General features: G+C 52.5%; 1 protein-coding gene and 1 long non-coding RNA gene across 2 annotated transcripts in view; one reads left to right on the forward strand and one right to left on the reverse strand.

The window, feature by feature from the left end:
* EHD4 (EH domain containing 4) overlaps positions 1-14,849 on the forward strand; it is a 76,525-nt gene extending 61,676 nt beyond the window's left edge. Inside the window, exons 5-6 of the mRNA XM_084885495.1 lie at positions 6,056-6,220; positions 12,819-14,849. Of these exons, the coding sequence (XP_084741621.1) occupies positions 6,056-6,220; positions 12,819-13,355 (702 nt within the window). The 3' untranslated portion in view covers positions 13,356-14,849. The remainder of the gene's footprint in view (positions 1-6,055; positions 6,221-12,818) is intronic.
* A 421-nt stretch (positions 14,850-15,270) lies between these two features.
* Positions 15,271-16,683, reverse strand: LOC311623476. Its single transcript, XR_014795155.1, has 3 exons — positions 16,373-16,683; positions 15,551-16,329; positions 15,271-15,417 (listed from the first exon to the last, which is right to left on the reverse strand). It is a non-coding gene; the product is annotated as an uncharacterized lncRNA (long non-coding RNA).
* Positions 16,684-16,932: the final 249 nt, after the last annotated feature.

Here is a 16,932-nt window from a genome sequence, read left to right on the forward strand (position 1 = left end):
TCACGAAGATGGCATTTGAATAATAAGAAGCATGGCACTCTGACCAAAGAACTCTGGAAGCTTAATGATTTCCTGGCTTTTTCTACTTAAATATTTTTTTCACAGCTCTGTCCCACATAACAGGAAACCCCTGGAGTGGGTTTTTGGTTAGCCTCAAAGATCACACACCTCCTGGAATCAGTACACATCACTCTATAGAGCATGTCCATAATCTAAGATGCAGTCGAGGTTAGTCTCATGATTCTTTAAAGTAAGCTACTTGGGGAAAGAACCAAAAAGCATTTAGAAAATATAATTGAGTTGTATTCAGCTATGAATCAAATAGCTAAATTAAAAAAATATGCCGAAACTGGTTTGGCTCAATGGATAGAGCGTCGGCTTGGGAATTGAAGGGTCCCGGGTTCAATTCCGGTCAAGGGCATGTACCTTGGTTGCGGGCATATCCCCAGTAGGGGGTGTGCAAGAGGCAGCTGATCTATGACTCTGTCTCTCATCGATATTTCTAACTCTCTATCTCTCTCCTTTCCTCTCTGTAAAAAATCAATAAAATATATTTAAAAAAAAAAAATAAGGCGCTCACAAACCTGAGGTGAGTGTTTTATGGGATAAATGCAAAAAAGTAAAAACCGAGGCCAGTTCACTGGCAGACCTCGCCCTTTATAACACATTGCCCAAGAACAGGAAAGCTTCCTGCCCACTTGGAGATCTTTGCTCAACAAAAAAATGAGTCAACATTTGAGGAAGGAACAACTAAAAATGAGAAGGAAAAGGAGAGGCCAGTGATTTTCGGGGTTCACTATAGTTCTGCAGAATTTAGTTTCATCTTCCAAGCGTGTTCTCTTCTTGGTCACGTGTAACGTGCAGAGCCCAACTTTCTGGTTCATCTGTCAGGTCCTTCTGTGGGGAAGTAAGACTTTGAACTTCACCAAAGAGACCCAGGTTAAGGTGTGTGGGTCACTCCACAGTAGGCGATGATGGTCCGCCATTGGGACTTTAAAAATAGCTCAGTCGGCCGCCCCAAGCTGCTGTGGGGTATGTGTCAGTGCGTGAGCCCATATAGGGAAGCATGTCTCTTTGAAGGTTGACCTGGCTGGGTGGTCCCCTCAAGTCCCCTTTAAGCTGTTCAGAATCATATGACCTGACCGTCAGTGCCAGCTTTGATTTCAACAGAACAGCCAACCCCCGCTCCAGTGGGAACCTGTCAGCTGCTTTTCTCTGCCTCCTGCAGTCTCACACTTGATGACCCCATGGGTTCATCTTTTGGGTATTTGTGAACAGAATTCCTTATACCATCCTAAGCCCCCTTTAAAATGTGCTGATCCCCTGATGGTAAGTGCTCTTTGCAAGGTTCCAGCTGGGCCTACAAAGGTGCAGGTCTCCACCAGATCATGTCAAGCTTGGAGATGAGGTTGCACAGTGTAGAATCACGTTTTTTCAGACTCACTTCCCTCAAACTGCTTCCGGTACCCAAATTCCATGAGCATTTCCATTCCCACTGACCATGAGCACTGGAAGCTTCCAGTCTCGCTGCTGGGGGTTGCCCTTCAAGCCCAGGGGGATGTATCCAGTCTGAGTCTGAGTACATGCTTGTCAATCTTGGATATATGTGAACACTCGTCACTGAACACAATTAACAAGGCTGTGGCAGAGTCTGTATGTGAGCTGTCAGTTCATGCTCATTTAAAGGGAGCACATCTTTCTGCTCATGGAGTTATTAGCCCAGAGAAAACGTGACATTTGGGCTTTTCCAGGTTTATACAATGAAATAAAGGGGTGACTTGGACAAGATAAGATTGTTCAAAAGCCCCCAGGGTTCAATGGCCTTCACTTGTGAACAAGGCACTTGGGACCCGAATTCACCATATTACTATTTAAATATGGAGAGTTTATTAATTTTTCAATAACAACTAAGTAACCACAAGCCTTCTCTGGCATTGCTACCTCCAGCTGTTGGTCTCTGACCATTAATCAATAACGAGTAACATTTTATTCCTCTTTCTAATGGACAGAGTGCCTTCAAGTCTTAATCACAACCCTCCCTTGTGAGGTAAGGGTTGTAATTTCCAAATTGCAAAGGAACAAACTGAGGCTGGGGCTGCCCAGGGAGTGGCAGTGGTGGCAGGGTCCGACCCGCCTTCCAGTGCTTGGTCTGCCCTGCCTCCCTCTCTCCTCCCTCTGTCCCCCTTCTCATCCCATATATCTTCTTAATGAGTTCTCTCATGAAGAACAAAAGATGTCAGTCTGTTTCCACCTCCTTCCACAGGGACCACCACCGGTCTGGCCCTCCCTCCGCCATGTATTGGAGACACCCCTTGACACATGAGGGCTTTTGTTGATGCTGGCTGGGGGTTCCAGCCCTCTGCTGTGCTCTCTGCTGGCCACGAGACCTTAGAAATGTGCAGGGGCCATCCTGCCAGAAGATTGCAGTCTTTACCCACAGTGTGTCCCTAGTGTTGGGTTTCATATGTTTCTTGTGTGTTGAAGGGAAGAGTAAATGACCTTCCAAATGAGTTAGAAATAATCAGAAGCCAAACCTCAAAGTTTCCCACACTATTGTTCTTTAGTTCACAGATCATTTTGAATTTCAGATCTTCAGCAGCTTCAGTAACTTTTTAAATTCATACTAATATAAAGCAATTCTATAAAAATGAAGCAGTTGATTGGTGGTGTCAACTCTCCATCCCCTAACTAGCTGGGTGACCTTGAGTAAAGTCGTATGAATTTTCTGGAACCAGGTGTTTACTTTGATATAGGGGGTCCCTTCCGATTTAATACTCCATGATTCTGAGGATTATAACTTACCTCGTAACTTGATAAGCTCCTTAGAGGTGGGGCCCATTCATAGTATCTGACCCTGGGGATTGTCTCGGGATGCCCAGGAAAGGGCAGGAGAGGGGTGGTCACGCAGAGGCAGCACAATAGGAAATTTCCACAAAACAGGCCAGTGGAACTTCCTGTGTGTGAGGTTGAGGCTGAGAGTATCCTGCAGCATGAGTCGGCCACCTGAGTCATGGCTCAGGTAGCTCCAGGCAGGTGGGAGGAGGGAGGAGTTGCGGACTGGCACAAAAACTGCCCAGTTATCTCAGCCTGAGGTGGCCATTATTCAGCAGCCTGTCATCAGCCACTGACCAGCATGAGGGCTGAGCTCAGGGAGCAGGTGCCAGGCATTAGGTGGGAGGTGCACATCACTCACAGTTCAGCCCAGGTAGAGCAGGCCCCTGGGTACCAGGAAGTGCTCAGGAACAGAGTGCCAACCATAGAGTGCCAGGGGCTGGAGGCGGGGGGTCAGCCTTCCCTGAGCAGGGGCCTGGAAGCTCTGAGGTACTCAATAGTAGATGGAGAGGAGGTCTAGGGAGCCCTCCAAGTCCTTCAGGGCTACACAGGGCCCTCCCCCGCTCCATCCAAACCGAGTCAGGCATCACCACCCAAGAAAAGGAAATTACTAGTCTTACTATTTATTCACCTCAGGAATGCAGTGAAAGCCCATCGTTCTAAATTAAAGATTCTCAAACTTTGCGTTTCTCTATCTCAAAGAATCGTGTAAACATTATAAGTTGTGTTAATTTGAAAAATAACTAACTAAACAAGTTTACTAGTGACAGAAAGTTTAGAATCATCTCTCCCAACCCATCCTTGTAGCGGTGGCCAGAAGCACAACGGGTGCTCGTGTACACATGGCCTTCATGGGAGGGAGAAGCTGGCATTGTCTGCTCTGAGCATGCCGGCGTTCGCGCTGTGCAGTTACTTCAGTGTCCGGGTCTTAGCTGAGTGGTTTTGGCCGTGCCCGTGTGCGTCCATGCACAGAGGCCCTCAGCTGAACCATGGGACGTATCTACCTACTCCCTTTATTTAATTTCCATTCTTCCACAAGATTACAGAAGAAGTCTGTTTTCTTTCATAGGATTTTCTGTAGCTGCATAGTCATTTTTTGTTTCGTAACCACCACTCTGTTTTTCATCCTTTCTTATTTTAGTTATTATCTTGACTTCTAAATTACTCTGTAGAATTCTAGATACACAAAAAGAACTTTTGTAAAGAGCATTTCTTAATGTCCCGAAATTGGAACTCAGTGGAAAAGTGCAAACGTTAAGGAAAGTGGTGACACATGCCAAGCAGGATTCACCTCCCAGGTACTAGTCGTGTCAGGGTTTCTGGGCTCTCCCTCGTGTATTGGGGGGGGTCCCTCTCTCGGAGCAAGCTTCTGCTGTCCATCCTGCGTCCAGGCAGCTTGTCCTGTGCAGAAAGGACCTGTGGAGATCTTGGGGTCTACACTGTTCACAGGAAGATTATGGGAATCCCCACCTCCCTGCTCACTGGGCACACGTTTCTGTGAGGATCAGCCATTTACTCGGCTCCGGTCTCATTTCCTGGTGCTCTTGGGCACTGGCCCCAGTGAAACTCTTTTTTTTTCTTTATTATTGAGGGTATTGCAGATGCCCCCCATTACTCCCCTCCATTGAGATACGTCCCACCTCAGGCCTTCACCACCCTGTTGTCTGTGTCCATGGGTTATGCATATATGCATATAATTTCTTTGATTAATCTCTTCTTGCCCTCTCCTCCCCCCTTTCCTCTGAAATTCTCCCGTGTGTTCCATGTTTCCATGCCTCTGGTTCTATTTTATCGATCAGGTGATTTTGTTCATTAGATTTTTTTATTCATTTATTTTGATTTTTAGATTCAATTGTTGATAGCTATGTATTGCCATTTTATTATTCATATTTTTTCTTTTTTTTAAAAGAAGACACTTTTAACATTTCATGTAACAGTGGTTTGGTGGTGATGAATTCCTTTAGCTTTATCTTGACTGTGAAGCTCTTTATCTGACCTTCAATTCTATTATAAATGATGGCTTTGCTGGGTAGAGTAATCTTGGTTGTAGCTCACTCCCCAGGGAATAGCCACTCAGAGGCACAACGGAACTATGGCTACAGAACAGCGGTTCTCAACCTTCCTAATGCCGCGACCCTTTAATACAGTTCCTCATGTTGCGGTGACCCCCAACCGTAAAATTATTTTCATTGCTACTTCATAACTGTAATTTTTCTTCTGTTGATGAATCGTAATGTAAATATCTGTGTTTTCTGATGGTCTTAGGCTCTACAGCAGCGTTTCTCAACCTGTAGGTCGAACCACTAGCAGGGTCGCCGAAGACAACATGAGGAACTGCATTAAAGGGTTGCGGCATTAGAAAGGTTGAGCACCACTGCTATAGAACTCCCCCATGTCAGTTGCCCTTCCTCAGGGATGCCTTCTAGGACCGGGTTCCGAGAGAAATCTGAGAAGCCCACCTCACCCCCACCCACACCCGGCCAGGCATCATCAGCCTGGAAATCAGGGAGCTCGTGGCGTCATTCCTGTCTCCCGCTCTCCCAGAGCCATCATTCGCACAGAACGGGGAGAGCAGTTTCTAAATCCTCCATCAGCTCCTAGCTCCCCAGGCGGGGTCTACACGCAGCCCACCTTCCCCGCCTTGAGCCTGTGCTGCATCTTCATACTCGGCGCTGCCCCAGGTGTGGCCCAGCATACTGCCTCCACACCTCCACCCGTGCTCTTCCTTCCCCCAGATGCCACATCCCTCCCCTCGCCCACACCCCCTACCTGTTAGTCAAGGCCCAGCTCAGATGTCACCTCTCCCCTGAATCTGTCCTCCCACAGTCCTTATCTGCCACATTCCACACCCCAAGATCTTTTTTTTTTTCCACCTCTTTCCTCTCCTGACCCTTAATAGTGGGGTTCTCTCTGCTCACTTTCCCTGAGTGGTCTCATCCACTCCCGTGGCTCTGCCACCACCTCCAGTCCAGCCCTAAAACCCATCGTCCGGGTCAGCTCTCCCCTCCACTCACCCGGAGACAGCTCCCCTCTATGCCTCACACACCTCACGTTCTACACCTGCAGAACCAGACTGTAAGTCCCCGTCTTTCCCTCCTCTGGTCCCGAGGACCATGTCTCTGCCATGGGTGCCTGCTGTGTGTTGTGGTGCACGTAAGATGCCATCTTGTTTGTCCCGGTGCGCTTCTGAATGGCACACGCTCACTGACATGTACCCCTTCAGGTACACGCCTACATCATCAGCCACCTGAAAAAGGAGATGCCGAGTGTTTTTGGGAAGGAAAACAAGAAACGAGAGCTTATCGACAGGCTGCCAGAAATCTACATTCAGCTGCAGCGGGAATACCAGATTTCCGCGGGGGACTTCCCGGAGGTCAAGGCAATGCAGGTACGGGCGCCGGTCACAGGTCGTGGGCGGGGCCAGCGGCACGGCCGCCGCAGGGGACACATGGCTCACAGTGTAGGACGGAGGAGAGGGCAGTGAATTCACCTTCCTTGTGGTGACCCACGATGACAGGCAGCTGTGCGTCAGGCAGAAGTTGCCTGCCTCCTGAAACATTTAAACCAAAGCGGACACAGGCCAAGAAGTTAAGTTCACATGAAAAATTTATCTGAGCCACCCTCTCAGGCTCCGTTCAGTGTTGTTTTGACGTTGAGATGACACCTGTTTTTTGGAAACCCAGAACTGTAAGGGAATCAGAGCTGGGAGTGAGCCCTCCAGCAGCCCTGCCCTGCGCTGTGGGATTACGTGTTCAGGCAGCGTCATTGCTGCGGACTCAGGAGGCATCAGAGGCGTGGGCTCTGTGGACATGCTGGACGCCTCTGGACACAGCGACACACGCTCACTGAGGATTTTGTTAAATGTCCATGTTGGGAGCCTCCGGCCAGGTTTCAGGGTCTCCCTGAGTTGTGTGTGGGCAGCCCCAGATGAGCCTGAGTGGGTGCTGCATTCAGCCACTTTGGCCCAACCAGTGTGCCCGCCGCCCACAGTGGTGTTAGGCGAACATATCAGTGCTGACCTCATCCTCCCAAGCCAGCAGACAGGTCCCTGCACTGGACAAGAAGATGGTCCTCCCTGAGCCAGGCCGCCATGTTCCAGTCCAGCGCAGGGACCTGTCCACACGGGAGGCCAGTCCTGTGGAAGGCGAGCAGTACAAGGTGAGATGGCTGCAGCCGCAAGCCACAACGTGAGCCGGCGAGGCAGGCCAGGCAAAAGGAAGCCACGTCACCCTCTGACGGCCTCTTCTTTGTTCACATCTGATAGAGGTGTAGGTTCCTGGAAGTGTGTCTCTACAAGGAAGAAACCAAACCTACAAGTGAGATGGGGACGTGTGGGGCCCACAGTGGGGGAGATTGGAGATTCGAACGCCACCCCAGCGGGAAGGCCCTGCCCCGCCCCGGGGTCGCTGCCCTGGGGGAGCACGGGGCTGGGTGGCCCACTGGAAGCTGGACCTCTATAAAGTCCCCTGGCTTTCCAATTTTGGCTCACACTTTCAAAGAATACTGCATAGGCCGGATAGAGGAGACCTTCCTGCTGGCTGCGCCCGAGGCACAGGGAACGAACACCGAGTGGGAGGACCGTGTACAGTGCACACGGGAAGAGGGGTCACACGCACTGTTGCGATGGCAGAGCTCAGGGGAGAATACAGTATCTGCGATACAAGAGCTGGTCAAATGGGACTTAGCTGACTTCAGAATCAATACAGAAATATCTGTGTTCTTCCGTAAATGAAATTATTATTTCCGTACTCAGAAGACGAATTGCTTTTTTTTTTTTTTTTCTGGTCACAAGATGGCTAATTTTAGGGGCCTCTGGGAGCAGCTTCCTGAGCAGGTTCCACTTGGTTCATGCGCTGCACCCCATGGCCAGCTGAAGGACAACTGATTCTTGGCGCCCTCCAGAAGTTTTTGAAGGAAATTGGCTTCTGTGCACACTATAGCCTAATGGGCTCATTAGCCGTGAGGCTACCTCATGCCCCACTCAAAGAAGGTGCTGCTCCCAAGACATGAGGTACCACTGAGCCACCGGGGGCGGCTGCCAGCCCCCTACCCAGACCTCCCACCCTCCCCCAGTGACCTCCCTTAACAGGGGGCAAACTGGCCAGAGCTGATGACTGCTTTAGCCTGGGCCTGCCGGGGCAGAGCTGGGGCAGAAGGGCAGTCCCTGGGGAAGAAAACAAGGAAGCCATATGCCCCTTCACCTCAGGTCTCCGGAGCGGGCACAGCCCAGTTAGATGGACAGTGTAGGAAGGCCCGGACTCTCTCTGAGAACCCTGAGGGTCAGCCGCACACAGGTAGGAGCCTGAGAACCTTCAGTGGACACCTGAGCGCCCTCGGGCTGGGATCAAGGAGTCCCACCTGACAGGTGCCCCACCCCCTGTGTTCACTTAGTCATTCACCCAAGGAATATTAAGCCTACTGTGACCAGGCACTTTGTAGGCCCCAGAATAAATCAGCAAACAAAAATGAACAAATGGCAAATATCTTTGACCCAATGGGGTATACGTTATGGATGATGGTATTTGCCACTGTGACTGTGGTTGGCAGTGAAACTTTTGGCAGCAAAGCTCATTGTTGGGACATGTGCTCCTGATACAAGTGATGTGTTCATTGGCTGCAACTCCATGGGGCCAGTGACCAATGTCCTGTTCACACCATATCCCCAGCACCTGGCGTGCAGCAGGTGCCCAGTGAGTACGTGTTGAGTGAGTTCATCGTTAAGTTAGTGTATGCTTATGTCCAAGCCTATAGAAAATTTTATAAGCATTTATTTCAGGAAAAACAAAACAAAACTGAAGACCAGCCAGAAGCAAAATCTCAAAGGATTGAGGTAGTTTTGCAGTTCTTTTTAGAAATAAAGGAGAAAACATAAGAAAGGTTACGTATAACCCATTGCTGGTAGGTTATGGAGGCAGGAGGAGGCAAAGCAGGGAAATCTCTAGGATTGGATAAAAAGTAAAATAGATACAGACTTCTTTACATCGGTAGGTACAGGGTGCTTATCATTTCACATTTACAGTAAATAGAGGTGGTCTGAGGCAACAAGATAACAATAATGCGTTTCCTGGTGCAGGTGGTTATGCCTTCTCCAGGGGTCTGGAAAAGACAGTTATTGACATTCTAAGGGCATGTTATCCCAGATGCACAAAACAAGGACAGGGCTCACCTAAGGCGCACGCTAACCTTTCATTAAGCAATCTCTAGGCCCAGAATGTGACTGTGCACTATGACATGCCCAGTTGGGAGTGTGAGTAGACATCCTGTGTGGTTCCTCTGGGTCACTTGCTTGTCAGGTTTGTGTAGCCCCTCTTTTCCGTTCACATGTGAATCATAGGCTCTAGGGTTCTGCAGGCCCAGCCCTGACTGGTTCTCACAGGCCTTACAGACCAGCAGTTCCCAGAGCAACCCCCTGGGAGCTGCAAGAGGCCTCCTCCTTGGCAGCTAGCTGGGCCCTGATCACACCACCCCAGGCCCCTCAGAGACTCCCCAGGAAACCAGGCGGGCCCGGAGCCTGTGAGGTGTGCTTCAGGCTAGTTTTCTGTCACCCAGGAAGTTTGGGGGGGGGCGGGGTTCACAGTGTGGGTCAGGGCCTCTGTCATCCCTGAGTCTCTTGAGTGTCACATCCTCTGTACCTCAGGCATTGGACCTCACCTTAACCTCATCCCGGACAGGGCTTAAGCTTGGCAATGGCTTCATTAAGCCCTTTGCACATCTCAGGTCACTCAGAGAGCTCTCCGAGGCCAGCTCGGAGTCTGTTTTCCCTGTGCTCTGTGCTCTCGTAAACCGGGCTGGTCCGGTGGACTCTCAGCCATAAGGCGTCAAGTGCATTTTGAAGGCTTTTGCCTGCTGCTGGGAGATACCTGTGACCTGCTGGCGAGCAGCCTGTGTCCACCTTCCCTTCTGGGAGGAAATCTGGTTTACCACACTGATGTGTCCATACTGGCAAACAAGGAGAACTCTGGCGAGACTCCTTTACTGCTGCCTCAGTGGTCCTCCGGGGAGAATTTGGCCCCACAGCCAAGGAGTTGCCAGCATTTCAGCAGCAGAGGGCAGCAGAGCCGTCCCGTCTGCTCAGATCTCTGGATTCGAAAACTGCTTCTGGTGGATGTTGGGAGTGATTGGTCCGGGGACAGCGTATGGAGACGGGGCTGGGCGCTGACCATTGTGTCGCGAGGGGCCGTCCTGGGCTTGGTGGCTTTGACAGGTGCGATTGTTGATGAGTTGATCCTTAAATCCCCCGGAGTGCATTCATTTCATTAAAAAGACTGTTCTGGAGCCACCCTCGGCAGGGAGGGCCGTGGTTTATCTGTACCCCACACTCCCTGGGCAGGCCTGGGGGCTGCGCTGTGGGGTTTGTTTCCTGTGTGCCCGCTGCTGCTGCTGCTTCCTGCCGCCCCACAAGTACGTGGCCATTTCCCTTTGCCAGGTGCGCAGTCTGGAGGCGCGCGCCCTGCAGGAGGGTGGGAGGTTTGGGCAGACACCACCCTCCTTTGTCTGCTTGGCCAGACACAGGGGGTGTGAGCTCAGGGCTCAGGCTCGTTCGTGAGGAAATGGGGTGGGAGTCTGTGCACCGGGGGATCCCGGCCTGCTTCCCTCCTCCTGAGCGTTCTCGCCTCAGTGCCCTTAGCTGACCGAGACGCTGGCAGCATCGCTCGGTGCTGATGTTGGGGTGCCATACGGGTGCCCACAGTCTGTCAGGGAGGGTAATGTCAGCCCAAAGAGACCTTCAGCTGCAGAGCTGGCTGCTAAGTGTCGGAGGTGCCTCTCTAGAGACAATGTCAGCCTCTTCAGCTTCCGCTCTGTCCCCTCCACCAGCGAAAGCCAAGGTCTCCGCCTCAGAATGAACCACTAGAATGTCTCCCTGCCGGTGCCCCGTGGAGCGGCGGTCCCCACCCTTTCGGACCTCGCGGACCACCGTTGGCAACCGCTGCCCTAGAGACCAGTCTTGTTTCTCCATTGGAAACGGCCTAAGCATCCGGCTAGGTGGGACAGGGGGCATGACCGCGGCTCAGCTGCCCACTCAGTCTTCTGTGGCTAGTAAGATTAACTTATACGTGGGCCTGGCTGAGAGTGGGAGCACTGCCCAGGACAAAGCAATTCTGCAAAGGTGGCAGGTGGATTCTTTGGTTGGTTGATGGGTTGGTTGGTCTTGGAGTTTTGCTTTTGTTTTTTTGTTTTAGCTTCTGACATTTAAGGAAATGTCTGTCATAACACTAGCTGAACACAGACTAAGAATGGATTTCAGTGAATGCAGTCTTTGCAAAAAATAGTTTGGGAAAATCACACACAAAAAGTTTGTATAAAAATGAATGTCATGGAACAATATAATACTTTAAAATACGGGTTATTATTTCTTTAAAAGACAGGTTATTAAACAGTGTGGTCTTATTCCAGTTAAAGAGTGTGTGTGTGTGTGTGTGTGTGTGTGTGTGTGTGTTCATAAAGTTGGGTGGAAATGCATGTCCCAAAATATTAGTAGGTTATTTGATGGGATCATAAGTGATTTAAATTTGTTATTTTTGTTTACTGCCTCCACCCCCCATAATACTTACAATAGATGTGTGATGTTTGTGATAGCACAAAGTTTTGTTTTTTCAAATGGCCTATCGCATTACTTCTGCCCCGAATAGTCAGGTGTGAAGGTGTGTGAAACCCTTTCCTCGATCCCTGCCTCATCTCCCAGGCATGGCGCCCTGGCCCTCTAGAGCTGTCCCAACGGAACTGCTTCACAGACGCCACATAAAGCTGCCATCCCTGGAATTTGCTGCATTTACTTACAAAACTGCTGTTGAAACATTTTTCACTAGATCTTTGAGGCCCCTCATGAAAGGCCCTGGGTAACCTCACTGTTCAGGACAAGAAAAAGCTGGTAATGAGCAGGTGGCTTCTCCCCTCGGACAATGAGGGGATGTGCCCCCAGCACAGCGGGGGCAGCTGAGGGGCCCTGATTTTCTCTCCTTAGTTGTCTGATGTGTTCGTTCCCAACCTCTCCCTTTTAATCACTTGGCTTTTCCCTTTTTCATGGAAGAAGATACTTCAGGAACAAAGATACTTTAGACAGGAAGAAATATACTTCAATGTTCTTCCTCTATTACAACACAGGCCCCCTGAAGGTATAGACGGTGGCTTTTCCTTTTTATATCCCAGGCCCTAAAACAGGGCCTGGCACATAACAAATGGCCAGTAAATGTTGGATGGATGGATGGATGGATGGATGGATAATCGATGCATGGGTGTATGGGTGCATGGATGAGTAACCAAAGAGAGTCCAGGTAGGAGGAATACTCCTGCACAGCCATCAGGCACCATGGTTGGCTCCTGTCTGGCCAGGCAACCATCCTGGTGTCCCTGGTGCCTGTGCTCCTGCCACTCGGACCGCTGACGGCCAGTTCTGACTTGGCCAGCATAGTGGCTGGATTTATACTCGCCCATCCCATCCCTACTGAGTTCCCTCTTACCAGTTTCAACTTTCAGTTATTTGTACCCTAAACTACATTTTTAAAAGCTGATCCAAAAATAGTGTCCTTCGTTGTCATACTAAATAAGCCCCTCTCCACGGCGCCCGGGCCCAGCACAGGGAGCACCGGTCAGGGCGGGGGCACAGGCTCTGTCTCGGCCGCCAGGACGCCCCGGAGCTCTCTGTAGCACACGGCCGTTGTCGTGAAGATCAGCACGGTCTGTGGGAAGAGATGAAATGCAGAGTCTGAGGGCTCAGAAGGAGGGCGAGGGAGCTGCCGCCCTGAGGGGTTGCTGTCGCCGACCCCCGCAGCCAGCAGGGGCAGGTACTGCAGCCAGCGTTGCATTGCGTGCGTCTTATTTCTTGTCCTAAAAGCTGCTCCTGTGTCTGGTGAGTTTGGGTGTGGGGACCCCAAAGAGAGAGCCCGGCTCAGAGTGTGTGCTTCCGGGAGAATCCCCTCCTCACGTCCCCGCCCCCTCTGCTCCGAGGAGAGGGCATGTCACCAGATCTGCGTTCTCTCCTTCTGCAGGAGCAGCTTGAGAACTACGACTTCACCAAGTTCCACTCGCTGAAGCCCAAGCTGATCGAGGCCGTGGACAACATGCTGACCAGCAAGATCTCGTCGCTGATGAGCCTCATCAGCCAGGAGGAGCAGAGCGCGCCCATGCAGCTGGTGCAGGGCGGCGCCTTCGAGGGCACCTCCCAGGGCCCCTTCAACCAGGGCTACGGGGAGGGCGCCAAGGAGGGCGCCGACGAGGAGGAGTGGGTGGTGGCCAAGGACAAGCCGGTCTACGACGAGCTCTTCTACGCCCTGTCGCCCGTCAACGGCAAGATCTCCGGCGTCAACGCCAAGAAGGAGATGGTGACGTCCAAGCTGCCCAACAGCGTCCTGGGCAAGATCTGGAAGCTGGCCGACTGCGACTGCGACGGCATGCTGGACGAGGAGGAGTTCGCGCTGGCCAAGCACCTCATCAAGATCAAGCTGGACGGCTACGAGCTGCCCAACAGCCTGCCACCCCACCTGGTGCCCCCCTCGCACAGGAAGTCCTTCCAGAAGGCTGACTGAGGGCGCCCGCCGGGCCGGCGGGGCGGGCGGGGCTCCTGGGACGGGGCCCGAGGCCCTCGCTGCCACCGACTCGCCGAGTGACCCCGGGAAAGGCGCCGCCCTCTCCGTGCCTCGGTTTCCCCATCTGTAGAACGGAGAGGGCAGACACTGAACACTCGACGCCGTCCTTTCACCTCTGAAATTCCCTGCGTTTTTATTAAAACACCGGGGGGAGGTGGGGAAGGACATTGTAACGGTGGAAGGAAATAGAAATTGACCAAAGAGGACTCAGAATCCGGGAGAGCGTAAGCGTGGGGGTGGGGGTGGGCTTGCTGGAGCCCCAGGGGCTTCTCCGGACCATCACCACCATAAACCTGTTTGCCCTGGGGGAGCAAAGACCTTATTTATTTGTTTCCTGCTGTGGTTAGAGTGGGGGCGGGCAGGGAATAGGGCAGAGAGGGCTTCTGCTCTCTCTAAACCGTCTACCAAAGAGGGCGATTGCTGCCCGCGGAGTGAGAGGAGAATGTGCCCTCCGCAGCCGAGCGGAAAGGCAGCTGGCCCCGCGCCCGCTCTGTCCCCCCAGCACCACCCCGGCCTCCCTGCCAAGTTGTATTTGGTTAGGAACTTGGAATTAATTAGGAATTTAATAATTCATTTTATTGGCCCCAGCAAGATTTCTAGAATTCATTTCAAGTCATGTTGGAGCCTAAAGATTAGCTTTTCTCACTGGCCTGTCCAGTGAGGTGCAGCGCAGTGTGTTTACCGTGAACTGCGGTGAGGAAAGGGGTGGTTCTCCCGCTGGCTTAGCCTCGTCCCCGCCCCGGGCTCCGGGTCCGCGCAGGGTTTAACTCAGCGAGTGGCGTCCCGGCGAGCTCGGTGTCCGGCCTGCACCCGGGGCGAGAAGCCGGCCGCCCGGCCGTCCGGGAGCGGAGCTCGGTCCACAGCCTTAGACACTATTTCTATGTTTTTTTAAAAAGGCATTTTTTTATGTCTAGTTTTTTTTTTTCTTCTTATGAGATAAAAGCCTTTTACAGAAACAGGATGGAACCTTTCATACAGAGCCTTTTCTTCAGAAAGCCGTGTGGCTCGTATCATGAATGCCCACCAGGAGGCAGGATTTGGGCAGCCGCTGTCTCCCAGGCCCACGGCACCCCCGGCGGGCACGGCGGGCACTGGGCCCCGGGCCAGGTGGCGGGGTGAATGGGCGCGGCTCAGGCACAGGGGCCTTTCGCCGTCACTGAGGCAGGAAGAGAGGTGTGGAGTGGCGATGGCGTGGCCACAGGGCTTGGGGCCCCCCAGCACCCAAATGCATGAAATCAGAACAGCCCACCCGAGCTCCCACAAGCCACGCTGTTTTTCTGATGTTACTATGACCTCAGGCCCAGAACTGCAGCTTAAGAGAAATGTTTCCCTTCGGAGAAGCGAGCATCCAGATGCCAGCCCTCACACTCCCTAGCTTGCTGACTAAATAACTTCGTTTTAAGAGAAATAAATGCATAGTCTGGTTTTTATTCTCACTGAGCACTTTTAAATTAATTAGACACAGAACAGGGACCGTACGGTCCCTGCTGCATTATGAGCAGAGCTCAGTGCCTGGGCACTGCCCGCCTGTAAGCACAGTGGAGTCCCCGCAGGCCAGCACTGAGCGAGGAGAGAGAGAGCAGTCTGTAGGTTCAGAGATGCCAGGGTCAGCCGATGGTCCTTTCAGAAGTATCTTGCTTCTTTGACTACTGAATTGTCATATATAAAGATAAATATATACGCATATATGTCACATAAATATGTATTTTTGACACTTGTCATTGTGTACATATGTAGATATGGCCAAAGGTTGTGTATGCAGAGACATGTAAGCAAACTGTGTTAGGGAGCCAGTGGACGGAGGTTTCTGGTTTCTGTGTGGACGGAAAAGGATGGCATTGTGACCCCTACCCCATGCCCTCAGGGGAGAGCATCGGACAGCTGAATCCCTTCCCTGCTGAGGGATCGTGTGATCATTTTTCTTAATATCTTCTCTTCCCACATGAAGCCACTGGAATCGACTGGAAAACATTAGGGATGGCACCCAAGTGAGAAACCGTATCTCCCCAGGACTGGCACAAAGTTCCTTTCACCCTGTGACCCCTGACGCCCTCTCGGGGGAGGCTCTCCACCCCCACCCCCACAGCAGGGCGGGGGGGCAGGCGGGGCTGTTCACCTTGACCCACCGACCTTGCCTCCCCACGCCACCCCAGTTTTCAAAGTGCCCCTCCCCAGAGCGGGTAAGACCGTTGGGAGGTGGAAGCAGGTGACTCCAGCTCTGAGAACTATCTCCGGGCTCCCATGGCTCCACAGGGGAAATCTGGTTCGAACGCAGCACGTGACGCCGCATACACACCCCTGTGCCGTCTGCCTTTCGGGGGAAATGAGAACTAGCCTGCTCCTCCCTGAGGTGCCTTCCCTGCTCGTAGGCCTCCTCGCCGTCTGTAAAGGACCCGCTCTGGGACCTGCCCACTCCCCAGCCCGGCGCAGTGCAGGTGCCACCTGCCCGGCCGCCCCCGCCCCCGCCCCCGCCCAGCACCCACCCTCCCTCCCCGAGCACCTGGATGCCACGCGGGCCCCTCCTCCATGGGGAGGGCCGTTCGTTCAATTGGCGTTTGCTTCCCCGGGGCTGGACTGGGTGCTGCTTGGAGCACTGGTCCTCATGCAGCAGTGGTGTCTGGTGTGGGCTTTGGCTGCTCCCACAAGATGGGGGCCTTGAAGAGCTGAATTCTTACTCTGCTATCCGAGGACTGAGTGTCCAGGTGGGTCAGAGGCGTGAGAAGCAAATGCCTCCTGCTCTCTCCCCAACCCCTGCCGTCCTTACCAGCTCGCAGGAGAGGCCCTGGTCCCCCGCCACCACCCCCTACTCCTCCACCCCCACTGACCACAGTCCTCCCAGGGTCTGCAGGCTCCTCGGGAGCTCCTCTCCACACACGCGCACACACACACATGCATGCACACACACGCACGTGCGCTCACACACGTACGCGCGCGCACACATGCACACACACGCACACCCCCGCCCTCCACCGGGGAGTCCACCTCCCGGTGTCTTGCCGGACACCCAACACCTGACAAACAGCCTTGAGGATGAGGAGAGCGTTTAACAGAATAACATTCTCGGCACAGATAAGCGCTGTTTATTCAGAGAAACATGCACCTGGTTTAAGAGTGTGTCAGGTTACGTGTCCATTAGCCAATGCAGTTACCACACAATGCTTCTGTCTGTTTTGTAACCTTGTTTAGACGTCAAACAAAAAGACACAGTCTGCTGATCAATAAACTTCTGAAAACACCGCCACCTGCCCTCCGCTGGCTCTGGACGTCCGGGGCTGCGCTGCCGTCTGCCGGTCTGCGGTCACGTGGGGTCCGGGTCACCTGTTCCCAGACCAGGCGGGGGGTGGGGGCGCACCATCCCTGTGACCCCCGACTTCCTCTAGGGGGAGACTCCCCCAATGGGCTGCTTTATTTTATTTTATTTTTTAGTGCATTTTGTTGACTTTTCACAGAGAGGGATAGAGAGTTAGAAACATCAATGAAGAGAGAATCATTGATCGGCTGCCTCCTGCACACTTCT

The sequence above is a fragment of the Pipistrellus hanaki genome, assembly GCF_964339955.1.
Source record: "Pipistrellus hanaki genome assembly, chromosome: 1".
NCBI classification, from domain to species: Eukaryota; Metazoa; Chordata; class Mammalia; order Chiroptera; family Vespertilionidae; genus Pipistrellus; species Pipistrellus hanaki.